The sequence below is a fragment of the Mustela putorius genome, unplaced genomic scaffold, assembly GCF_011764305.1.
Source record: "Mustela putorius furo isolate JIRA1106 unplaced genomic scaffold, ASM1176430v1.1 tig00000551_pilon_pilon_pilon, whole genome shotgun sequence".
Taxonomy (NCBI): Eukaryota; Metazoa; Chordata; class Mammalia; order Carnivora; family Mustelidae; genus Mustela; species Mustela putorius.
The window spans coordinates 3,722,375-3,749,341 of record NW_025421412.1 but is presented as its reverse complement, the minus strand read 5'-3'; the positions used below and the strand labels follow the sequence as shown (position 1 = coordinate 3,749,341).

Below are 26,967 nucleotides of genomic sequence, written 5' to 3'. Positions count from 1 at the left end.
GCGAATGCCACGTTCTAACCTTGTCACGTCCTGCATGCGTGCGTTGGGATTCTGTTGTAAGGAGGAGGCTTTTCTTCTCCCCTCTGTTTGGGTATTCATGTGTTTGTTGATATCAGCGTGCACTCATGGGTTCCTAGCTGTGGTTCCGCAGTGCAGAAACCTGGCTAACCTCAGCTCTGCCAGCGACCAAGGTTAACGTCTTCAGTGACGGGACCAAGGGACATCACACCCCCGTCGGATGGGGTACGATGGGACAAACGTGCTGCCTCCTCTGTGATTTGCCTGCCGAAAACCTTCTTGTAAGGCCATGTGAAGAAGGCCTTGAAAAGAAAAGGGCTGGGTGTCCGGGTGGCTCAGTGGGGTAAGCAACTGCCTTCAGCTCGGGCGGGTCATGATCCTAGAGTCCCAGGAGCGAGTCCCGTATCAGGCTCCCTGCTCTTCAGGGAGTCTTCTTCTCCCTCTGACTCTCCCCTTTCATGCTCCCTTGCTCTTATTCTCTCTCTCTCTCTCAAAAAATTAAATAAAATATTGTTCTAAATGAAAAGACAAGGCCTGTTCCAAATTGGAGAGGATGAAAAAGAAAGGACAAGTCCATGCACTGGGGGACCGTGGGTTACCTCCTGAGCTGGGGAGATGGCTTTCAGTAATACGCTTGGAAGAATTAAGGACATTTGCACGTGCATGCTGGTTTCTATAGTAGTGTTTAGGAATGCTGAATGTTGTGATGCAATAACTTTTATGCAGAAGAATTACCATTATTCTTGTGAAATACGTACTCAAATATTAGGAGTAAAGGGAGGTGGTACCTGTGATTCACTTTCAAGAGATTCAGGAGGGGCACCTGGGTGGCTCAGGCAGTTACGCTTCTGGCTCTTGGTTTTGGTTCGTGATCTCAAGGCTGTAGGATCGAGCCCCTCATCAGGCTCCGGGCGCGGTTCAGAGTCTACGTGGGATTCTCTCGCTCCCTCTGCCCCTCCCCCTGTTCTTGTGCCTGCATGTGCTCCCTCTCCCTCTCTCTCTCACATAAATAAATCGATCTTTAAAAAGAGAGACTCAGGAAAAACAGAGAGTGAGTGCAAAAATAAGGGGAAAGTATAAATTGGTGAATTTGGGTAAAGGGCAGAGTATAAGTTTCCTAAGGTTGCTACAATAAAATACCACAAATTAAAGGCTTAAAGCAACAGAAATTTACGGTCTCATAGTTCTGGAGGCCAGGAGTCTGAGCAAGGTGTCAGCAAGGCCGTGCCCCCTCTGTAGCTTCTAGGAGAGGCTCCTACCTTACTGGTCAAGCTCTTGGGGCCACCTGGTGTTCCTCGGCCGTTGGCCGTGTGGTCCCCATCTCTGCCTCTGTCTTCACGTGGCCACCTTCCCTCTGGGCGTGTGTCCCCGGGGCTCCTCATCTTAACTCAGCTAGTTATGTCTGCACCCATCCCATTTCCAAGTAAGTCACCTTCACGGCTACTAGGGATCACGGTTTCAGTGTTCCTGCAGGTGGGGAGGCAGGAGGGATGCCATTCAACCCCTAGCAGGTACACGGGGCCTCTTTGTGCTGTTCTCGCAGATTTGACTAAACGTGAAACTGCATCAAAATAGAGTTACCAGAAAATGTTAGTCTATAACAAGTGCATTTGCTTATTAAGATGCCACCATGTGCCTCTCATTAAAATTCCTGTATTAATGTGTTAGAGAATTATTACTGAGTGAAAGACGTGGTGAGTATTTTCACTGACATTAAACTGTAACTTAAAGCAACCGATACAGTGTTTATTTACAGGAAAGGTGCCCTTATGGGTTCATATGTCATCGGATGGGCAGTAAATAAGATTCCTATCTGGCAGGTGGGGGAGTGGTATGTTTGAGTTCCATTTCCAATACCAAGGACCATAATAAGTTAGGACAGGCTGGAGGTTGGGTGGCCTTCCTTAGAGAAAATGTGCCCAGGGCTTCCTGTAGGAACCGTCCAGTCCTCAGCTGAAGGAAGTATTTGAGGAGCGGGATTTTGCATAGAGAACATCGAATACTTTCATTTCCCTCATGAATATCCATCACGATGTGATTGATTGTCTTGAGGCCAAACTGAAGGGCATGCCTCACGGTCTGCACGGCACAAGAATAATGTTCTGGCTGAGCTGTTCTCACCAACGCAAGTTTTTCTTAACGTGAGCATTCTTTGAGGAACACAAAGGACAGTGAGGACAGTCAGTATAAGAAATCGGACCACCCGGTGATCAGGCGTGGGAAAGTAGAACGAGGAAGAGGCTTTGCACACACGTGCGTGCGTGCACACACACAAACGCGTGCCCCCGTGCACACACACTAACGCATGTCTGCGTTCACACACATGCTTCCCAGGGCCCGGGGTGTTCCCGGGCCCTGGATATAAATGAGAAAGAATGTGTGCCTACCCTCTCTCCTCACTCTGGCTATCTTTTTACAGTTTTTAGCCAGTTCCTAACCATCTGTTTTGATAAAGTACAGCATCCAGTTATTTTAAAAGATTGCTTGAGCTTCGGAAAGCACGTCGTGATGGCTTAGACAGATGTTCTTGTATCACAGAGTAGGTACAACCTTGGACATCTGTGTCCTGTGTTGGAAAGTCTCGCCTACAGCCCTGGCCTTGTCCTGCTTCTCTTGCCCTGGCATGAAACCGCGGGGTGCGCTGTGAAAGGCACGCACCGGCACACGGGGAGATGGAAGTTTGTGTTTGCTGTCGGCGCCCACATTCTGTACTGAAAATAGTGAGCCCCGTATCCACGGAAACGCTGTAATTAATATGTGGCCCAGTTCAGGAGCCCCTTCCTGGTTTTGATATTTGGTGCTGAGAAACCGTTTAGTGGACTCTTAGCACCCGTGGAATGAAATTTGAAATGTAATAAGAATTTTTTTTTTTAAGGAAGTATTTAAGAATATCATGTCTGGAAGGGAAAGATATTTTAGAACATATATACTTTTATAATTTTTCCAATTTCATATTAAGGAGGGACAGTGTGAAGGGGGTATTTTTAGCAAATGACTTATTGGCTCTCACTTTGCAAAACGGAGAAAATTCATCTTACTGGGTGGCTCAAAGTATTTAAACAAACAAGTACTGGCACAATGTGTAATAAATGTTACTGATTCCCAACCCCATGGGCCTTTTCCTTTCTGTACGCTGGAAATCAGACCATCCTGACAGTCTTGAGGCAGATCTCTGACATTTTGAGGAGAAGTCTTGCTCTGCAAGCCCTCAGCCCCTCAGTTCCAGTGGGATCCATTAACAACTAACAGTGCATATTAATGCTCGAGCCGGTCATGCTAAGAATGACAACCAGTCGCGAACCTTATCAATGGTGGTTTTTTCCATTTTTGTTTTCTTTACTAGGTATGCAATTCCAGATACACAGCTTCTCAGGGGACCCAGGGGACCAGTGTTCTTACTGCACATCGCTCAGCCTGTCTACGGCCCCTTCCCAAGACCAGATGGTCAGGGGGGAGGGGGCCCAGCACCAGGACCCCCTGCACGTGGGGCACTGTCACCCTGCCTAGTGATGGAAGAAAGAAGAGGGGGAGAAGGAGGGAGAGACGGAAGAGGGAGACGGAGAGAGGGAAGCAAGAAGGGAGGGAGGAAGAAGCAGCGGGAGAGACGGGAGGGTCACAAATGTCCTCCCGAAATAGCAAAGGCAGGAAATGCACAAATGCACGTAGTGATTTTGTAGTTTTATTCAAGAACCCATAAAATAAAGGTCAGGAAATTTAGTTAAAAATGATGAAAATTAGAGTTTTCTGCCTTAATTTTTAATAATTAGTCTAAGTTCACTTTTGCCTCCCCCCCCCCCAGTAAACCTTTTTTAGTGTCTACCATGGGCCAGGCACAGTAGTAGGCAGGGACAGTAACAGGGACTAAGCTGTGGTCTTAGCCAAGTGAAAACCTGCATTATAGAACTTACTATGTTCAAATACAGGAGTAGCTTGATATGATTACAGAAAGTAGAATGTGGTTGCCTCTGGGTGGGGAGGTGAATGCATAGTTCCCTGCAGGCAAGACAGCAAGATAGACATGGTTTTGCCACTTGAATCGACTTTGTCTTCACAGGATACTTAGAGCAGTCCTTTGCAAACATTGTGTGGACTCGGTAAGGTATAGAAAAGCTGTTTTTTTTTAATACAGGTCTCAAATAACAGAAGGCGAAAAATCCCCCATTTTGGTGTATAAGATTATGAATGTCACACACCTTTTCATGTCACGTTAGGAACTCGGAGAGTATGTGAACTTCAGTAACATCACAGCACAGAATTGTATTTGGTCCAGGGAACAGGGGAAGACTTTCATTTCCCTGACCTGAGTTCCGTGACTTGTGAGGTGAACGGGGAGCCTTGGTCCGTGGGGACGTGGTCACTCCATGCCCTTGAAGAAAAGATGCAAAGCAGGCCTGGTAAATTTTATGGCGCTCATTAAAGATTTACGTGAGCACATTTTTTTCAAAGGGCAAGTACATCTGTCATTGTATTTCAGCTGGGATGGGTGGCGGGGGTGGGGGTGGGGGGACAGGCATCCTCCGAGGCGCCTGACGAAGCCTGCTTTGGAGCTGAACGAACTGTCACGGCCATATTTAATACACTCTATCCACTGATATCTACAGATGGTGCTTTTTTCAGAAAATAGTTTCTGGAAGGAGGAAAAAAAGAAAGAAAGAAAGAAAGAAAAAGACAAACAGCCAGAAGCCATTAGTCCAAGCCTTTTTATTAAAACATGGTAGGGGAGAAAAGCTCTCAGATGACTTTCCACAGAGAGCAAGGGCCTCGAGGGGCTTAGGCCATCGTCTGGGGAAGATGGGTTGAAGTTCATAGGAAAGACCTCCACGGAGACTCTGTGCAGGCACAGGGGGTTTCTGCTGTGTAGAAACAAGGCAAATGACCGGGTGGGTTTGGCTTCGTGGTCATGGGCTGGAAATCGGGGTTTAGCGCGAGGGGGCGGGGGAAGTAGTCTGGACTTAGGCCTTTGCAAAGGTCAGTTGAACAGTTTTAGCCTTATTGGAGTTTCTCACAAGGTAACTGCTGTACTTTTCTTGCAATGTAATCACGGTTTCCTGCGATTCTCCAGGGTCGTATCTGCCACAGACTTCCCGCGCCTGTGTCCCGCCTAACCTAGAAGTGAGAGTTTTGATCGGCTTCCTCTGCTAACAGCATACGTCACGTTCTGTTTGTTCTTCTTCACTCACAGGCTGGCGCCGACGTCCTTCTCCAGGATGTCAATGGAAATATCCCGTTGGATTACGCCGTAGAGGGGACGGAATCCAGCTTCATCCTGCTGACCTATCTGGATGAACATGGTAGGCGGGTGTTTGAGAAGCCGAAGAAAGATCAAGGGCCGCGTGGTAGAATTGCCAGCGCGTGTTTAATCGTTAGGCGTGCTTATGTGACTGCAGATGGACAAGCTTTCCCCAGACTGCGTGACGTGAAGTCTTTCTTTCCATGGAACCTTTCGCTGTTCCCACCCTGATCATTGTTGGTTTAGTCAGTGCCGTTTTGCAAGGCTGCAGAAATCTGGAGGCCAGCAGTGGAGGGACATTTTAACAAGGGTCTGAAGCCTGTATTGAGGGGGACTGGGTTTGTAGTTATAATCTGTTCTCCACTGGGAGGGGGCGAAAGTGAACCCGCACAGCTGAACGTTGAGTTCCTGAGAGGCTGGTCAGTCATCTGAGGTGTGTTGTCGCCGGAGTCCGTGGTCCTTGCAAGAAGGACGCGCCCGTGAGCAAGGGCTTCAGTGGAGGGCAGCCCGCATAGCCTCCCGGCGCCCCTGTCGGCAGCTGGAGAGTACCGTAGTGGAAGCAGGTTCCTCGGCGGCGGTGCTAGCCTGAAGAGATGAGCCCAAGCTCCCAGCCATGGCCCCTGACAAAGAATGTTTAATCGCACAGCCGAAACGTATAATTTCATGAGTAAGTTCAACATGGGCAAAGTGGGAGGTATCTGAAATCCTGAACCCAATATGGCATCAAGCTGGAGAAGGCTGCCACTTTCTGTTTTCCTTTCCCCCCTTTCTGCTTAGGTATAAATAACAACAAAGAAACTCCAGTCCTTTCAAGGATGATCTTTTGTCAGCAAAAAAGTTTAAAAATGTTAAGAGCCACGCAGCGCTTCTGACTCTGTCCTTGCTTCTAAGAAAAGCCCTCACAGCTGCCTCTTTGTTCCCTGCCCTCTCTGCCTCCTCCAGATCGCTTGTATCAAAAGGTTTATTCCGAGAATGGCTTAGAATAATAATAATAATTAGTACGTAGCAGCCAGCGAGTTCTTAAAAAAAATTATGTCATTAATTCTGAAAGCGGGATGAGTACCATTATCTTCATTAGGGACAACGTGAGCCAGGCTGTCCTACTGAAGGTCACAGAGTCTCTGGGCTGGGGTGACAGAGGCAGCGTGGGGGGAGGGGTGCCACTCCCTGATCTTGTCCTCACTCCTAGTACCTGCTCCTTACCGGAGGGTCACAGTCAGGTCTGTCATCCTCTTGTCAGTGGTGACTCGTTGGGGACAGCTTCCGTCACTGCTAAGGGGAGGGAAGCTTGACGTCCTGCACATCCCACGGCTGCGAAGTTTATTTTTGGACCTTTGCACACCCTGGGCTGGCAGTGCCCGATTCTGACTTTGCATGCAGAGCTCGGCCGTGCATTACTTGGTGTCTTTCCACCTTTCAGCTCTTTTTCTGAGGCTCTGACAGCTGCCGCAGCCCACATTTCTCTTTGAAAACTAAAATCAAGCATCTTCCTTTGCAAAAGAACTCACCTGACTGATAAGCCTTTCCAGCTCCTCCAAGGATTTTGTTTGATAAAAAGTTTTAATATTTGCTGGGCTCCTGGGTGGCTCAGAGGGTTAAAGCCTCTGCCTTCAGCTCATGATCCCAGCGTCCTGGGATCGAGTCCCGCATCGGGCTCCCAGCTCCACAGGGAGTCTGCTTCTCCCTCTGACCTTCTCTCCTCTCGTGCTCTCTCTCTCTCAAATAAATAAATAAAATCTTAAAAAAAACTAAAAAAAGAAATTTTAGTATTTGCAAAAGCAGTGTTATCTATCCTCTATAAAGAAAAATAAGTGTATTCCTTTGGGAGGTTGATTTTATTTTTTATTTTTCATTTCTTTAGAGAGAGAAAGAGAGCACGAGCAGGGGGTGGGGGAACAGAGGCAGAGGATGAGAGAGAGAGAGAGAAACCTTAAGCAGACTTCCCACTGAGCACAGAGCCTGACACGGGGCTCGATCCCACAGCCCCGAGACCACGACACCCGCTGAAACCAAGAACCAGATGCCTGACCAGCGGAGCCACCCAGGTGCCCCACGAGGTTGATTTTAAATGTGATTAAGGGAGCAGGAAGAGGGGGAGGCATTGACTCCGACGGGTTAGGAGAAAATCCGCCACGACGCGGCTGTCACAATGGGTCTGTAACATGCATGTTTGCTGGAACCAATTCCACTTAGTCTCTCCTCCATTTTAAATTCCGTGTCCATCCGCGCTCACCGTGGCGCCGGCCCGAGTCTCCCGTCCATCTGCTCTCCCTCCGGTCATTCATTCTGCTCCGCTCCTGCCGGGGTCCCTCCCACGTGTCTCTGTCGGCTGCCACACTTGCGGAATGCTGTCTCACTTGATTTATGCCCGGGCCCCCTTGTTGGGGTGCTTTTAGCGTTAACTGCGACGACAGCGTGGGCCGATAGCCTCGGACACGTCGAGTACCCACCGGGAGATGGTCCTTACTGCTCGGGTCTCCGTGCTTCCGCACCGCATTCTTAATGGCGGGGTGGCTGCACGTCCTTGAATTTTCGGTGCGTGTCCCCTGCTTTCCAGGCTGAAACCTGAAACCCAGGAAAAGCAGACTGAAACCCCCGGGTTGGATGTGTGTCCCCGGTTTTGATCCCATCGGGATGCGCGTGGCTGAAGGCAGGTGAGGTCGGGAGCGGGCTGATTACACGGAAGACCACTCACTGGTCACAAGTTCTGATTGTACAGTGGCCGCTCACCCCACTGTCCCCTCCGGGACACAGCCCCTAACCGCGGCTCAGGGCCTGAGCTCCCCGGGCTGGAGAAGGAGAGGCGGCGCGCTACTTGAAGGCATGACGCATCCGGGCTCTGTGGTGCGAGGCCAACCCCGCTGGGTTTCGCAGAAGGCAAAGAATTATAAAATGCTCCCATAAGGGAAGAAAGCCCTGCAGGGTTCGGGGGGCCACAGGGTGGCCCTCGACGGATGCCAGACACAGGGAAGACGGTCTGCTTTCCACCCTGCTCGCCCCGTTTCATCAGCCAGTTCCCTCTCTCCTTCCCGGGAAATCCATCCTTTCAGAGAAGGTCACTCCCGTTGCTTCCCTGAGCTCCTGGTCTCCTCTCCGGAGCCACCACAGTGCAGCTTCTGCCGCTGCTGGAGGTGTCCCTGCAGAGACGGCCGCTGCCTCCCTGACAGGTCTCCCTTCTGTTCCGTGCTCCCGTGCCAGTGGGTGACCTGCGCGCCACTGCTCCCTGCGGTGGCGGTGACAGTTCGTACTCTTCACCGTCCCCGAGCTTTCCCTTCGTCTCTTTTGGATGTGCCGCTTGCACACACAGACGCCAACATGTGGATGGCTGCCAGAGCTATTGTCTCTGGGTCTCTTCTGGCATCCCGCCGCCTGCTATGTGGGGCTTATGTCACCCCGATCCGCGTGTTGTGCCCACTGCCTGCCTGCTCCCAGGAATACCCGCCCGACCCCAGCTCAGAGATCTCTGCAGACCTTCTGCTTGGCACTGCACAAGGTTTAGTAACACAAGAGTATCAGACAACTTGAAATAACACATGCCCAATGTGGGGGTTACCACTCTCCTGGTGTGCCCTGTCCATATTCTGTTTTGCCCTTTAGCCAGGAATCCAACCATCTGAACATCACTTTTCTTTTCTAAATCTCTCACATGCAATTGTCACCAAATAGATTCTGCTTCTCTGATGTCCCTCTGATATGTCCACATCCCTTACCGGTTACACTGTTTCTGCCTTAGTTAAAACCCTGGGCTTTCTCGTTTTGGAACAGCCTCAGAAACTCCTTACCCCCGTGAGGGTTCTTCAGAGGACTCCCAGCTTGACCAGCGCACAGCGACCTTGTGTAATTTCTTCTGCCTGATAGAGTTCATTCAGAATGCTGTCCCCACATCGCCGTCCTGGGAATCCAACCGTCGCTGGGGTGGCGGTGCACTCCCGGGGGCCCGGGACCACCTCACGTGGGGCCTCTAGTCAGGATCGAAGAAGGGGCATCAGGTGCAGGGTTCAAACACCTTTTGGCCTTGAACGTGTTTCTTTCTCTTTGCCAGAACCAGCTTCCCTTAGTTGCCTGCCCAGAGCGTCCTTCAACTCTTGGATTTAATGAGCTTAAGAAGCGAACAGTGGAGATAAAGCTGAGAGTTAGGAATTCTAGAAGCTGGGAGAAGCCAGGCCTCCATCGCCGGGCACTGGCTCAGTAGTTACGTGGGCTCACACGGTACCCCAGGGAAGAAGGGATAACAGAGAAAAGGAAGAGTGGAATTGTTACAAAAACCATGTTATTGTAGCGGGGAGAGTTAGGGAGGTGAGTGAGCACGGGGTTTGGACTGACTTGAGGTGTCCGTGTGATTTCAGTTGTGGGCAAACGCCTTCTGAAGGTATCAGGTGATCAGGTGACAGGAATTAGTATCACGTGGAATCACTTATGAATTTCAGACAAATGATGTTTTTCTTATTTCCTGAAAGAGAAGATTTTACACAATTCCTGTCAAAATGAAAAACCTAATCAGGGCTTCTATTAATGTTTTTCAGAAAACAGGGTGGAAGTGAAACTTGATTTCTTTGGAAAAGAGACAGGCTTGGCTCATTGCCCTTTACAGAATAGACTTATTGTGCCTGTAATAAGTCTTGGTTGTTTTTCTCATGGAGCAGCTTGAGAACTTTGCTTGACCAAGAAAAGAGGGAATTTCTGTTCTGTTTTTTACTGAAAATAGACTTCTGCATGTTTCGTAATGAAAATACGAAATGACATTTTACTTGGTATCATATCTGAAGCAAAATTAAGTTTTAAATAATAAGACACAAGGTCATAATATTCCCCTCTGATTCCTTCACAGCCACTGCTAGAATAGATGGCTTTCTCGTGACACATCGTAAGTCAGCTAAAGTGAGATCTCTACTCTGTTTCTAATTGTCTTTTATCTTTGAACCCTGTTCTTCTACCGTTCAGTTTTAACCCTGTGTTTCAATAATCCTCTGAAAGATACATACCATTCCCATAAACAGAGCCAGGTTATAAAAGTTAGAATAATGTAACCATCAGATTCTCCTGCTGCTTCCAACTGTGCAAAATTGAACACTGACATTTGAGGAATAATATTTTCCAAAATTAACTCACATGTTCACTTCCATCATCCTAAAAATAAGAAGAGAGTGATCATTTTTGTTGGTTCTTAACAAACCTCAAAGCAGCTCTTAGGGGAAATCTGTTCATGCTTCCAGCATGGCACGTGGAGATTCCAAAGCTGGTCATTGGTGGTCCTTCCTGTCTCTGCTTTGGACGCAGGATTTGAAACAACCCACATTACTCAAAGAGTGCATTTTGCTTTATTTTGTTTATTTTGCTTGGTCCTCGCCTGACACCACAAAATGAATGGCCCATAATCCCTGCATCGGAAAGCTGAGTAGGAATGACCCCTTCCGCCTATTGAGTGCTGCCCACCAGCCAAACATGGGGCACGGTGCTGTCCGTGTTGTTGGCAACTCATCCTCATGAAAACCAGTGAAACCAGAATGACCAGCCCCATTTTGCAGGTGGAAAAAGTGAGGCTGAGGAGAAGTCACCTCTCCCACTGGTACTAGAAGTAGGTACAAGACAGCACTAAAGCCTAGGCAGCCTGACCTCTGAGGCCAGGCTCTGGGTGAGAGCTGTGCCGCAAGGCGGAGCTGCTGGCTCAGAGGGGACAAGGGCGGCAGGTGTGCCGCAGGCTGGATGCTCTCTGCCCTGGGGACAGATCCCGGAAAGAGTGCCGGTAGCTTTGCTCCCTTGGGACGGATGTTATGACCCGGAGGACTGCGGATGTGGGCGGTCAGGAGGGTTAAACTCTTTTCCCAGAGTTGCCCCGGGAGAGGTTGGCCACAGAGGAGCATGACCAGGGGGACCGCTCCAGTGGCATTGGTGCCCTGGTCTCCAGTGTCTTGCCCACCTGCACATTTGCCATGAGGACTCAGGTGTGAGAGAGAGAGAGAGAGAGAGCGAGCTCAGAAGAGCGGCTGGTTCACAGCCGCCGCTGGCGGACTAATTATCCTCACCAGCGGGATTATCTTCTCTAAGAAGAAGGTGGATCCTTTTCCCTTAGTAAACACCTGTTACGTCCAGGAACCAGGGCTGGGAACGGGAGGTGTGAACACAGAGGTAGAGGCTACCGTGGAGATTCAGGATCCTGAAATCTCAGGTTAAAAATAAAGGCTGCGCTGAGGTAGGGGCCGGCGGTGAGCGGGTTGAGCTCTGGGTGGCCCCATCGCCCCCTCGGCCAAGCTGGGTGGACGGCTCTTCAGTCCGCTTTACGAGCTTCCTCTGTGTTAACACGAAGGGTCATGACATGCTCGATTGGAGCATCTCTTGAAATCCATTTGGAAAGCTTTTGAGATAGATGGGGACGTTGTGGAAATAGCTAAGGGGGACCCCATATCCCCTTCACCGGGGGCCCCACATCCACAGTCCACACAGCCGCGCTGTGTTGATCCAACTACGGCGTTAGCGTGGGTACGATACTATTCACCAAACCATAGATTTATGTAGATGTTCCCAGTTTTCCCAGCAAAGGCAGTTTTCTGCTCCAGGAGACCCGCCTCTCTTTTGGAAGCAACTCTTTTGGCCAGGAAATGATAGAGAATAAAAAACTGTATTTTTTAACTCCAGTTCAATTCAAACAGTTTAAAATACTCTGGGCAATGCCCCTTGGGGATTTACATACTGAAACAGAGAGCCTGCCGTGGATAAGGCGGCATGTCCCATCTTTGGCGTATAAGAAGAGGAAAATTATTCAAGACTGTCTTCTAGCTGAGAATAGAAGGCGTGCAGAGCCAAACAATCATACAGACTCTGGGTGAGAATTCCGAGGGGGAAGAGAGGCTTCAAAGGGGAACCGTTGAAAGAACAAGAAGTTAAATTCAGAGTTGACCCCCAGAGGCTGAGAAGCATCTTTGCCTTTGGTTTGAAAGGCTGTTTCACCCCCCCCCCCCAGGAGTGGACCTGACGTCGCTGAGACAGATGAAGCTCCAGAGACCACTGGCCATGCTGACAGATGTCAAACACTTCTTATCCGGCGGTGGAAATGTTGACGAGAGGAACGATGAAGGAGTGACTCTGGTGAGTTTGCGTACGCGACTCAGAAATCCTGCTGGAATAGAGAATTTCAGCCGATGTCTCCTGTGTAGAATTAGGTACTACTTGTAAAAATGGCTTTTTTTTTTCCTGATTGTGAAAAAACTACCTATAATCATAAAAATCTTGAAAACACCCACGTATGCAAAGAGGAGAACAGAAATCGCATACACTGCTGCTCCTCGAAGCCAGGGGTTCTAGGTGGACGTGTTCTGTTCAGGCCTTCCTTCCGTGTATTTTTAAAAATCGAGAATGATTTGTATGTGTTACTTTGTCAGTGTGATATTTGAACTGGAACTTACAGGAGGATGTTTTCATTTTAATCTTAACAAACACAAATTATGGGTCACTCTGGTGAATGAATTTCGAAATCCAAGCAAAATTATGCCATTACTTCTTCTTTTTTTTTTTAATAGCTGTTGGGCATAGTTGCAGTAATGTGAAAACAGTACAATTAAATGTGGGTTAATTCTAATATAAGCATAATATCTGATCATGAGAATAAAAAACATCTGAGTTATTGACCCAAAAAATGTACTTGAACTAGGCATGCTAGTGTTGAAGTTAATCACGGTTGGAACTAAATGTATTGAGGCTCAGGGAAAAAATTAAGAGGAATTAAGCTAACAGGCAGGAGTATGATGCTTGAAGCATGGGTTGTGTAGAAGTGTCTAGAAGAAGTGATTCAGTTTCTGCCACGGCAGAAATAAGGTGTGAGGTTGAATACTGTGATGAGAGAAGTGATTTGTCTAAATGGATAAAGTGGTGTGAGACCTGATACAATTTTAGATTTATTAAATGCAGATCAAGCACCTTGAGACCTCTAGATAGAATAATCTTTCTTGATACTGATCTTGGACTTTGGAATATAAGTTTCAAAAGACTATAAAAAAAAACACCAAGTTACAAGCAAAGAACACAAAGTATGTTTAGAATTTATTGAAAAATCACACATTCAAATGGAAAAATATTGTGATTAATCTATTGGGATATTAGCCACCTCCTGTGAACAAAATAGTAATGAATAAAACCACAAAAGTCCTTTTGTTGTGGGCTTCATTGCATTGGGGAAGATACATAATATACAATATAAATGAGCTAAATACAAAACATATTAACAATGGCAGATGCAAAGGAGAAAATAATAAAATGAGACAGGGAGGTGCTGGGTGTGTGTTGACATTTTGGAGGCACACAGGCAAGGTCTCACCGATGAGGAATTTTGAGTAATGACCTGACAGAGGTCTGCACACACCACAGGTGTGCATAGGAGCATTCAAGACTGAATGGTGGTAGGTGCAAAGGCCCTGAGGCAGGGGTGGGTGTGTTGTGATTTAGAAACAACACAGAGGCCTGTGAGGCTAAGTAGAGTAAAGGGAAGGAGGGAGGCAGATGGCGCAGATCACACAGGGTCTGTGCACCTGTGTGAGGACCGTGGAGTTACTCTGAGTGCGATGGGAGCACATTGGAGGGCTCTGAGGAGAGCAAGACATGGTCCTACTTTCGTTCTAAAAGCATCACTTGCTCAGACTGCTGTTAAGGATGGATGGTCAGAGGGCAAGGCTGATGCCGAGAGTTCAGGTAAGAGAGTAACCCAGTGGTTGGTGGTGTGGCTCAGACCAAGCTGCAGGAGGCTGAGTGGGTGGGAAGGGGCTGACTTCCATCTGCATGGGAAGAAGATCCACTGGGACTTCCTGATGGCCAAGTGGTGGAAGAGAAATGATGACTGCAGATTGACTTCAAGTACTTTTAGCTTGGACACCTGGAGTGATGGGGTTGACATCCAATGAGACAGAAGGTGGAGGATAAAATGAGCTTAGGACATGGACAGTTCGGGGAACAGAGAGCTATGGCTGCCTCTGAGCCGTCTTCATGGAGGTGTTGGGTTTGTGGTTGGTTGCTAGAGTCTGGAATTCAGGAGCTGTCTGGACTGCAGACTCAATTTGGGGAACACTAGCATAGAAACATGGCACTGAAAGCCTTGACCATGGGTGAAATCAAAGATTTGATACAGAAGGAAAGAGAAATTGGGACTGAGCCATGGAGCTTAGGAAGAAGAGAAAGATCCAGAAATGATCTCTAGGGCAGGGGGCATAGAGGGTAGAGGAGCAAGGAGGAGCTCCCAAGGTAGGAGGAGAACCAGGAGAATGAGATGTCACAGGAGCCAAAGAAAGGAAGTATGATGAGGAGGGGGAGGAAGCTGTGAACTGTTAGATACAACCAAGAGACCAAGTGACTGGAGATGGTGACTTGGCCATTGGACTTAGTAGCATGGAGGTCACTGGTCTTCTCAGCTAGGGCACTTTCATTGGAGTGCGAGCCTCAAGATCCAGACTGGAGCAGATAATGGTTCTTTAAAAACATGGCATGCACTGATGCCTAACTCAGAAACCCAATAGATCTTTGCTTCTCTGTTTGGCACAAGACATTACAGCTTTAGATTTCTTTAAAAAAAAAAAAAAAAACTCTGCTAAATTAAAATGGCATTCGTGTTTCAAATACCACTGAACAGAAGGACCCACCTACTTCAGTAGTGAAGCTGTTTCAAGAATCAATACAGAGCAATACATTGCTATCCTGTTCAGTCATTTTCAATTTTGACATTCTTTGTGACTTTTTAAAATTGAGCAGAGAGCATAAATGTTGCAAACAAATTGTTGTGTAATAACTAAACAATCATCTCTGAGCTTTTCATGAGGGAAGTAACGGTGGTTGGGAGGCTAGGAAGTTGTCCCTCGAAGATGGCTCGCAGCATTGAGCAAGTGGAGGGTGAGATTGATTTCTTATGTCTGAATTGGTTAGTCTTTCACGTTAATGACCGCCACCCCATGCTGGCCTCCGGATTGTGCGTTCCTGTCTGTTGTTAGTGGGAACCGTGAGAAGACACTCGTCCACAGAATTCTGTATCCCGAGTAGGCATGCCTGTTGTGGCTTAAAATTAGGCATCATTTCCCACAGTTACATTGTGCAAAAAAGGTAAAACTATCAAGAAAAGATGCAATACTGCTACACTTGTAGTATATTGCCTTTTTCTCCTCTGTTAGAATATGCAATAAAGTAACCAAACATAATGTTGCTCTTTGAAAAAGATCTCTTAGTTTACACAGATAATTCTTTTTAGAAGAAAACAAAGCCTCCAAAAAGGACACAATTCCAAAAAAATAAAAAAATCATTACGAGCATATGGAAATGCATTCCTGAGTTCAAGTGCATAGATGCTCTTTGAAAATTTGACTGTAATGACTTCCAGATCCATTAGGAAGATGCTGGTTCTTTCTCTTTTGTCACAGAATTTGATATATAACATCTGGCCTTGGGATGTATTCACTGGGTTTGTTGGAAAAGAATTATTCATGAGATGCAAACATCAAGCAATTTTATTTTTGTTTCCCTTTGTCTTTTCAGTAGCGCTGGTTTACCCTTACTTCTGGATGAAGACTTAGCCATTGCCATCAGCTTTCTGGCCATTTTAAGGGAATAGAGTTTTTGTGGTTACTTTATATTACAAACCATAGCCTTAGTTTAGAGATTAGAGTGTCTGGTCCTATATAACCATGAAAAGTCCCAGCTTGTGTGAAATCAGGGTTCAGTGATCTTTTTTATGCCGTGTTACCCTCTAAACCTCAGTGTAGCTGTGGATTCCTTGTCAGAATTGTGTTTAATGTAATAAAGATGGTGCCTGTATTACAGAGAACACCAGTTACATGGAAACATCATAATCCTACTATCAAAATTAAATTTGTGATATGTTATGCGTGTGCTTCTTTAAGAAGGCACTGAGTGACGGATAATCATTGCCAGGATGTTAGGGTAGATTTGAATATGGGGGATATTTGGAGATGTCTACTGTGACAGCAATGTGTAGGGACATATCACTTTCAATGATAGCATCATAGGTGTGTAGCCTAGATTCACCATTCAAGAAGTTGCTAAATTTCATTTGGGATTAGAAAAAAAAATAAATAAAACCATTTTCCCATCCAAGTTTGCAAAAGCCCCTGAATCTCCCTGAGATCCTGTGGGGTCTGGTGGGCTCAGGTGTTGAGGACCCCGATCTCAGTGAAATCTGGAACCCACTGCTGGCATCGTGTCGCATCAGATTAGGGAGTCCATGGAAGGGAGGGGGCCATGGTCGTCTGTTTCCCCTCTCATCACCGTCTCTTCTTCCGTGTCAGTGACGTGGAGGGAGAGGAGGGGAGGGGACAGATGCGCAGGAGGAGACACACTGGGAGCTGGAAGGTTTGGGCTTGAGGTTTCCTGATAAGGTGTCCTGCTCTCTGGGCAAGAAGCTGACCCCTTCCCTTGTGAGGATGTGAGGGTTCTTCAGATACGTCACCCCCATCACTGGGGTCTCCAGAGGGTCCTTCACACCTGCCTCTGCTCTGGGAGTCAGGGGTACCCCAGCCTGTCTCTACTGGGCCACGCATGCTCTCCAGCCATCTCCCTGAAACAGGACGGAAAACAAACATGGCTGTCCTCCCTGTGTTTGTCTTTGCCGGTGCGACCTCATGAGTGTGGGCAGACGCCAGCATATCTGTGACTCCCCTTCGCTGCCCACGAAAGCAGAGAGCCAGCCTGTCCCTTGCCCTTTATTTTTTCTAGTTAGGAATCGAAACCAGTAACCGTGTCTCCGCCAGACTCCAGAGGACACATGGCTTCTGTCGGTGACCACTGAAGCCAAGCTCTGCTGACAGGATTTAGGGAGGGACCCAGGCCCCACCACCACACAAAAATTTCTCATGTGTCCTGTCTCCATTTCTCTCTCATTTGGACCTACTATACCCTCAGTCTAGAGGTAGAAGTCAAAGGAAATCTAGGCTGGGGCATCTGGCTGTCTCAGTCAGTAGAGTGTGTGGCTTTGATCTTGGGGTTGTGAGTTCGAACCCCACACTGGGTGCAGGTGTAGAGATAAAACATTAAAAATGTAATTAGGCAGTTTTTGGTCAACTATTTTCAGATGTCCATATTTGGCCTCACTTTGAGATGTGATACATATTATTTTCTTACACAGTCAAAACTATAGTAGGAAAAATCTTCTGTTAATATTTTTTTAGAGATTTTATTTATTTGACAGAGAGAGAGAGAAAGCGAGAGAGGAAGCACAAGCAGGGAGAGTGGGAGGGGGAGAAGCAGGCTCCCCGCGGAGCCGGGAGCACAATGTGGGGCTCTGTCCCAGGACCCTGGGGATCGTGACCTGAGCCGAAGACAGATGCTTCACGACTGAGCCACTCAGGCTCCCCCTTCTGTTAATATTCTGATAGAAAACTAGAACTGGAGAAAATTTGCCATTATTCATTCAAAATCTGGACTAATTCCTTCAGCTACTTGAATAGCTATCCCTCAAGATTGATTTTCATTTACTCCTAAGGTAATTTTCATCAGAATTTGACATTAGCCTCCTAGTGGCCTGCCTGGTCTAGAGTGGGAAGAGTCACAGACCTCAAATAAGACGACATTCAATGGGAATATATTTTAAATTTCACACACAGATTTTTTTTTTAAATGAGATTCTCAAATAGGAGACTGAGTAAGTAACTTAACAATGAACCCCCAGTTTCCGTGTCACACAGTAAAAAGGAGTTATGTCTGGGTGGTGAAAGCCCTTCTAATATCGAAATGGGAGAGAAAGCACAAGGGGAAGTGCTGAGATCATTGACTATGACAAAAATTAAAATGAACACTAGTGCATTAAATAATGAGCAAACTTAAGAGGCAGATAATAAACTAGGAATATGATACTTGGGACAGGTCTTTCAAAATGTTGATAGTTTTAAAATATGCAGCATTCGTGGAAATGAAGGAAAAGATCATCTCTCAGTAGGAAAACAAATTGCAGTGAGAGTCCATACTCAAAAGAAAGTACAGCTACCCTACAGATATATCAAAAGAGACCCATTTTTAGGAATGCAGTGCATTGAATTTTATTTATAGTCATTTTAGAAATACATAATAGTGAAGCCCCAAAGGCCAAGGGTCTATGAGAAAGAGCCCCTCCACACACCACTCGAGGGGATGCACCAGCATTGTGGAACTCAGCGTAGGCAAATACATTGAAAAAATTTTCATTATTTTAGGATTGCAATTCTATATCTGGGAATGTGTCAGAAGCACATAATCAGACACAAATCCAGTGATTACCAACAAAGCGATCTTCTATGAAATAAAAAATACGGCACATGTGTAAAAGCCCAGTAGTGAGGAGTTGGTCAGCGGATGGCAATGCAGGCCTGTGCGCTGAGCTCTCCTGGAGAACAGTCAGTCGGGAGAAGCGCGTCGTGCTGAGGAGACAGGACGGTCCTCAGGCGCAGCGCCCTCACTGTCTGGGGCGGCTCTTGTTGGTTGGTCATTGTCTCAGTCTTGACCCCAGCCCCCCACACCACCTGCGCGAGGAGGCGGCTGATTCAGAGACACTGACTCCTGCGGACTTCTAAGGGGGGGTCTCAGGTCCTGTGTCTTCATCGCTGCGCCGTGCAGGACCTGGCGATGGTTTTGATCGGTGTGAGGAGGCTGCACGCCACGCTTAGCGCACGTCTGTGCCTCCACAGGTGGTGGCCTGGGCGAAAGCTGCGGCAAGTGTGTCAATGGTGGGCGTCTCCGGAGACAAACATTTAATACAAGACAAGGATATTGGGGAAGGGGGTGTATGGGAAGAAGAAAAATGCCATTTTTAGACCAATGCATTCTGGGACGCACACAGGTCTGTCAGGAGCACTGGCGGACTGTGGTCGTCAGGAGCACTGACGGACTGTGGTTGTTAGGAGCACTGCGAATCGCGGCTGTTCCCCGGGTGGCCTGGCCGGCGCGGGTGCCGGTGCCCCGTGGCCATTTCCGAGCGCCCGAGCTGCAGAACACGGAAGAACGTGGCTTCGCCTGCAGGGGCCGCGCTCCCCGGGGCTGGTCGCCTGAATTAGCTCAGCCCCAGCTTTTGCCTCTGCAATACCAGGACAAAGGTCATTGCCTCACGGGTCTCACAGACGAGAAGGAATAACTGATAACTTTTATGAGCAGCGTTTGTGAAGCGGCTCTGAAGCCTCGTCCTGCGTTGCAACTGCGTGGGTGATTTCCAGCCTGCCGTCATTTCCCAGGACTGTCCTTTTGCAATTGTCCTTCCAAGAAGTGCTGCTCATCATTTACAGAAGCAGCAGCTGTCTCTGTCCTTCTTCCAAGACCCCATAACGCAGCAGGAGAGGAGTGTTCTGAGATGCTGTAGGGATAGACATGTTCACATTTGGCCCCTGACATCTTCCAGACATTGTCAGGACAAGGGAGGGGGGCAATGTCCGTTTCAGAAAATAGACATTTTCGTGTCTATTAAATAGACAAGGTCTATAAAATAGACATTTAACTTAGTGATGAGAACGGTCCCCTTGGTGGGGGGGTCTGGAGGCTTGCTTACGGATTCAGGATTTGATTGCCGGTAGAATCAGGGTAGAGCCTCTAAGCTCTTACTGATTTACTGTGATGAATTTTTAAAACTCTGTTGTCTCTTGTAAGGAAGTAGAAATACTCAAAGTCAGGAGTTTTTGCCTTCATTTTGAAATGGTCTCGGATTAAATTTGTCTGCCTTCAGAGATGTCACTGGGAGCTCATGCTTTTGATAGCTTTTCTCCCAAGTGAGCCAAGACTTTCCTTCTGGTCTTTTCCTTGAGAGCAGTGCCTGAGATGGTCAGGTAGGAGCTGGGCTGAGTTTGGAATGGGAGAACCCAATTTTTGCCCCGTGGAAAGCAAATCTTCTCACTAAGGAGTTCATCCTTGATGACAAGTGAACTTGACTTCGTTAGTCTCAGGTGCTAACCAACGAACGGACGGTGAAAACCTCAGATCCTGATGTTCGTGCTTATAGTTCAGAGGAACCTTTGAGTCAACTGATAATTAGTGTGATGTAGACTCCGTTGCGGAGCAGCTTGTAAGACTGGTTTTCCAGGAGAACAAGTATATAAAATCATCCTTCTTTGAGATACTTGTGGATGGTTTGTTCTCGGGACTGTTTGCTAAAATATTGATGAGGTGAATTCTATGTATAACCAAGTATGGGAAGAGTGATGTGAAACTTGATCTCTTTGTGTTTATGCCTTAAATTGGTTAAATATATTTGTTCTTCTGTTGCAATTAACTAGGAGAGATAAGCATGTATGTACACGGTGTACATGAAAGAGCACAATGAACTCCAAGGGTAGAAAAACAAATGTTTTTGCTGGATTTTATTAATATATATGTACACACATTTAATAAGCCTTTTGACTTTATTGTAATTTTATCTTTTTAATAAAAACAGACAGAAAGGTACAAAATTCCACGCTACAAGACCAAGAAGAAATCATTGATTTTACTACTTTTATATTGTTTTTCTTTTTCCTTCTATATAGTTTCATATTATTATGCTCATGAAATCAAGTGCGTAGTTACTTAAGAACCCAGTTTAAATGACAGTTCAACTACAAATCGAGGCTTCTATGCTGGAAGCGGGAATTACCTCACCTGAAAAGTCTGAATCGTTCTCTAAACCTGACCTCCTGGTTGTAGCCTCTGAGTCCTCCTTCCTGAGCTAAGCTTGCATTCATGAGCGAACCTGGGAGCAGGAGGAGGAGAACCACATAATCATTTTAAGGTCTGTTGGGATTAACTCGTCCTTTCCAGTGTGTCGGCCCATTTTTCCTGTTCCTAAGCACCAAGATGATCACATCTCCTGCTGTCATATATGTCCTCGAATCTCCTCCAGTCGCACAATTACAGGGCTAGAATTTCAGAGCCGGTCACTACGTGTTTGACTTTTTGGGTGAGAAGAGGGTAAAGCGTTCAGTTATTGCATTTTGTATGCAAAAGTGCTCAGATTCCGGTACAGAGGACACTAAAGAGGGAAATGGGAATTGCATGAAAAATCGCACGTTGTCTGGGTCCGAGGGGAAACAATAATTAAGCCATAAGCCTTTGTTCCAAGAAGGATACTGTCCACTTACATCAAATAACTAAAACTGCAGGTATGTTCTTCTTTTTAAAGGTATTTTATATTTCATAATTTGTTAGCTCTCAAAACAGCTCACTGAATAAGCTGTTTTGATGTCACTGCTTCTTTTTTGAAGTTCTATAACAAAGTATTCCCTCACTGCAGTTACACATGGCGTGTGCCAGCGGCTACAAGGAGGTGGTGGCCCTTCTCCTGGAGCATGGTGGGGACCTGAATGTCACAGATAATCAGTACTGGACCCCACTCCATTTGGCAGCAAAGTATGGCCAGGTAAAGTGATCTCCTAAATTATTGTTTTTAAATCATTCTATAATGAATACATCATTCAAATTTTTAAATTGTGCACAGTCAGGATGAAACTGGGTTTTCAATGGCAGCCCATGTTGCCATTATTTTTACGGTGGAAAGAAACCATGATCTTTTGGAAGGATGCATAAAACATGCCGTCCTCGGGATTCTGCACATTGTGGTCAGAATTGTTGGAGAGATAGACAAAATCAAAAACATGTTTCATAGGATGGGCTTACTATTTTCTTAACATTACATAGTCCTTACGTAGTTCATATTTTCATGAATCGTTAGTAATTCTATTTGTTCTCTATAGTTTGTAGAAGTAAAGCAGAATTCTGTTTTATGTTTTAGTTTTTCACTATAAATTATATTTTTCCTTGAAGAATGAAGAATGAGGAGCACATTTTTTTTTTCTGTGAATAGGTTTTTCGTCATAGCTGATACAACTTGAGTTACTATTGCACAAATTACTTTCTCACCAGCTACCATGACATCATCAGGAAGAAACAAAATGACTTTTAAATGATTTTATGTGGGTGAATGTGACTACAGTGTTCATAATATTTAATTTTGAAATCTATTTATACAATACACAATATTTTGTGTTGGAGAAAGCCTGAGTAGTTCTGTTTTGGAAGAGAATTCATTGTTACATAAATATGGAGATTTAGGTTAAACTTGTTGATTCTCAAACATTGGTCTAGGGTAACAGGTCATGCCCCTTAGGTTCATAGTAAGTCAAGTCTCTTAGGTACCAACGGGTACACAAAATATCCATCATAAAATCCGAGCATGGCTGTTGTTAAAATAATGGATACCATTTACATTTCACAATTTAGAGAAAGCACATTGCTTAGGAGATGTTTTTCAAAATAATAAAAACATTATTTGCTTTGGCAACATTTCCTTTATGAAAAGTATCATTTGTTAATAAATATTTCCAACAGGCCCTTTATTAAGTACCCCAAACTCTGTGTTTAGCAAATGAATGTTTGTGTAAGTAAATGGATGGTTCAAGGCGAGGAGACTGCAGGTAGCTGGAGTCACTTGTCCTAGGGGCTAGGGGTCCCAGGTCCCCCCAGTAGATCATGGGAGTAGAGTAATCGCCATGCACCATGAACACACTAGTGCTGCATTTCTAGCACCATAGCACACTGGGAGACACTGGGTGTCAGGTTTTGTCTTTAGTAAAAAGTACAGAAGCAAACACAGAAGCAAGTTTGGCTTCCTTGAATACAACCTGTTGGCCCATGCAGAAGAAATGGTAACCAGTGAATTATCAGAACATGCTCCTTGTCGTCAGGGATCCCTCTGGAAGGAGCTACATCTGCAAGTGAGTGAGAGCTTGGTAAAATGTGACAGAACGCTGCTTACTACAGTTAAATTAATTAAGGCTTTCATTTTACCCATTATTTTTCCCATTTTTCTGATTGGACTTTTAGAGTTCAGATTGGGTTCATTTCAAAGAATACCAAATTGGTTCCCTTTAACCACTTTGATAAGCTAATGGGAGAATAGGACTATTTTTAACAAGTTTTTTAAAGACATTCCTTGGGGGGGTGCCTGGATGGTTCAGTGGGTGAAGTTTCTGCCTTTGACTCAGGTCATGATCCTTGTTCCTGGGATCGAGCCCCACATCAGTCTCCTGCTCAGCAGGGAGTCTGTTTCTCCCTCTCCCTCTGCCCTGTCTCCTGCTTATGCTCATTCTCTCTCTGTCAAATACATAAATAAAGTATTTAAAGAAAAAAAAAAAACAAAAAACCCAGACATGCCTTGGACTAAATACATCATTTCAGCTGTTGTTAGACATTTAATTGTTTTTTTTTTTTTTTTTTTCAGAAGCCAGTGTGTAGTTTTTGTTTGATTTGGTTGCAGGTCAAATGAAATATTTGGTAGGACTTGGTGTATTTTACTTGTTATTGCATGTTTTGGTTCTATGATTTCCATTTGGTTTGTATTGTCCCTTCTATGTCTTCGATGGAATCTCCTCTTCTTTCATTTGTTTCGAGAGGATTTGTAGTTGCTTGTTGAAGCATTCTCATGAGATCTGCTTTACCCTCATCATCAGATGATTGTGGCATGATTCATCTTATCAGTTCTTCATCTTTTCTCATTCAAGTTGTGATTTCCTGATCTTGGTATGACAAGTGATTTTTAATTGTATTTTCAGACACTTCAGCTAATTTGTTCAGAGATTCTCAGTTCTGTATAAATATTCTAGTTTAATTCTCCTGTTTACGTTTGATATGCAGACCTGGTCTTCTTCAGGAGGTTGTAGTTCCAGTAGCAGTTTAATTTTCAGACCCTTTGTGGGGTTTTTTTGGTCTACGTGGCCCATCTGGTGCTCCTGGGATCCTCACTTCTTCTTCCAGGGTCCCCAAAGGGGTGGAAGAAGAGGTTTTCCCAAGCCAGACTACCCTGTGTCTTAAGATAAGGTGGGGGGGGGGGTCTCTGCAGGGACAAAAGACTTTTGGGGCTAGGGGCTCACTGGGGTATGCTCCCTCTTACAGGGGCCCTCCTCCCAGCTACCCTTGACTCTCATCAGGGAGAGGATCTCAGCTCAGTGGGAGAAGAGTACTTGCCCTGGCACTTTGTGTTAGCAGATTGTGGTGCTGGACTCACCTGATGTTGTCTGAGGGACACATCTGGAATGTGGGAGGGATGCCTCAAACCAGGCCATCTTCTGTCCTAAAGATGGGCTGGGAAACCCTGGGTCTGGGCTAGACTTCAGAGTTCTTCTTGGGTTTATTGTAATTAGAAGGGAAGATAGGAAAGAACCAGTATAGGTTGGGATGGTTTAAAACAGCTGCTCTGTTTCAAAAGAATTACTGACTTCTGAAAGTCTCCTGCAGCTTAATAGAGAGGAATGAAAGGAAGTTAATTTATGATTATTTTCACATGAAACCCATCTGTGGTGGAAGAGAAACAAAGATGCTTTTATATGACTTTCTTGTAGCATGTCTACTAGGATCTTTGATTCTGCATATTGAACGTGTCTTGATGTGACCGATTCTTCCTGACCCATATTTTGCCGGGTTTGTTCTGAGGAACACGCCTGCTCACGGGCTCTGAACAGGGGCTGAGCGGATCCAGCAAGCCTCCCTAATCCTCCTTCCCGGTAGTCTGGCCCCAGGGTCTTCTATGAATGTGAACCGTCCACCTCTGTTAAAAGGGGGATTTTTACATAGCTCGGGGGTTCTGGGGAGTGATGATGGCAGATACGGAAGATGCGTGCTGAGCACCACTTGGCGTATATCCTGGTCATTGATTCAGTTGTGAGATTTGTACGGATGATATCCGATGCAGGGTTTCTGGCAATGGCCATGATTAGTGTTCAAATGAGGCAGCTTTAAAAACCAATGTCACTTTATCCTCTGCTTCTTTCAAAAATGACTAGCCATTAGCTCAGTATTTCCTAATTCCTTATACATTTATGTACCAAGGAGAGATGAAGATCTCATGTGTCTTCTCCATTCTGCTCCATCAACCCTGTTCAGCAGGGTTACCAGAATATAAGCTCCCAGCCGCGAGGATAGTTTGCGTGTCCTCTTGCCCTCTTGCTCGGTCGGTGCCCTGCGGAGTAACCAAAGGGACTGAGGGGGCAGATCCATCAACCAAGAACTCGAAGCTAAAGCTCTAACATACAGAAGCAGACGGGGGCTTTTCTGGTGGAATATATGACACCAAAACCAAACTATGGTTCTTCAATTCAGACTACGAAGACAACTAACAGATTTATATTAATAGATTTTGAATCAATTGTATCTCAATTATTCTGTCAGGAAAATACCATATGATATATAGAATAATATTTAAAAATTATTCACTTGTAAAAATGCTATTTAGTATTCATTTTGGAAATAATTTAGAAATAGCTTTTATGTGAATTTCAAGTTATATGCATGGGAGATTTATAACTCTGAAGAAATTTACCGTAAATAAGTATGTCTCAGTTTAGAAAAAAGTTTTAGAAATGCTAACATTGTAAAAGACTAATGGCATTTTTGGAGACATTCACAGCAATTTCACTTTCTTATCAATATCTTGCAAATACAAATACCTTTCCGGGGAAGGTGGTTCATAATTTTCAGCGGCTTTCCTTATCGACACTTAGACCGGGATGGCGTATATACTTTAACATTCCCCTTTATAAATACGTTAGCTTTCCAGCGAGGAAAGGGAGATGCTTGTTCTTGTGTAAAACTGGGGACTGACTAATTTATGTGACTGATGTCTTTTGGTTTCATAGTACTTTCATGAGTCGTACATAAAATTTGATTCTAGCCTTCTGCATATTTTTAGCGTTTCTGATAGGATTGGTCACGCTACAACAGAAGACAGGAAAGTAGCTACAGATGCCGAAGCCTAAACACCCTCCCCTTCAAAAGCATTTTCTGTCACACAGCCTGCATATCTTGATGTTCAAAGGAGTCATTTGCATTCATTCTCAAAAACATTTTTGCCCAAGTTCATAAGAATGGAGAAATCTTCAGGGGTTTTGTTTGTTCGTTTTTTTTTGTTTTGTTTTGTTTTGTTTTTTTATTTCTTCTCTTTGGGAGAACATGAAGACACTCTCTGGTTTTCCAGTCATCCCTCTGAGCACATGCTGTTGACGGGCTCAGCGCTCTGGGGGTTCCCTCTCTTCTCAGTGTTTACTAGTCCTTAGGGAATCCCCACCCTGCAGCCTCCAGCCCCCTCCATGCTCACGGTTCCCCAAAGCTGCCTCTTGTTTCCCTCTCACGTTGCAGACCCCTGAGCACCCCTGCCAGGTGGGTGATCTCTACCCGCCTGCCCTCCTGCTGCTCTCGTGGACAAAGGGAATGGTCAGCTCATTTCCCAGCCCCCCAGGGTGCTGCCCTTCCCATGTGTCGTTTACTCACCACAGCACTGGGCATCACCCTTCCTCCTAGCTCGTCCCCATCTTCCAGTACGCAACAACCTCCCGAGCCTGCGAGCTTCCAAGTAAGAATTGCCTGGGGCTCTGTGAGGTGAAACCATGGCCCCATCTGGTCCAGCAGCCTCCCTCCCTGGGGAGCCACCCACCCGCCAGCCCTGTCCCCACTCCTGCACACCTAAGCGTTGTCAGCTCAGGTGTCATCACAGTGTCTCCACACAACGTCCTTCGTACTGCTGGGACAGGAAACATGCACTCCGTGACACAGGGTGCCAGTGCCCTGTGGCGGGGCGTCTGCTTCCTTCTCCAGCTGCCTTCCCCGGCCTCCCCCATCAGACTGGCACCTGTATAGGAACTCAACCACTTCCGTTTTCTGGACGATGCCACCATGTGCCTCCTGTTGTGTTCTTTGCTCTTCCTGAAATTGTGCAGTGGTTCAGTATTAACGTGGAGGACCACACGGAGATGCCA

At 46.0% G+C, this 26,967-nt stretch overlaps 1 protein-coding gene across 3 annotated transcripts in view; it reads left to right on the top strand.

Moving 5' to 3' along the window:
- Positions 1-26,967, top strand: part of MYO16 (myosin XVI) — a 481,948-nt gene that overhangs the window by 123,913 nt on the left and 331,068 nt on the right. For all 3 annotated transcript variants that reach the window (XM_045081327.1, XM_045081326.1, XM_045081325.1), the window contains exons 5-7: positions 5,201-5,309; positions 12,207-12,331; positions 21,456-21,581. In XM_045081327.1, the coding sequence (XP_044937262.1) occupies positions 5,201-5,309; positions 12,207-12,331; positions 21,456-21,581 (360 nt within the window). The remainder of the gene's footprint in view (positions 1-5,200; positions 5,310-12,206; positions 12,332-21,455; positions 21,582-26,967) is intronic.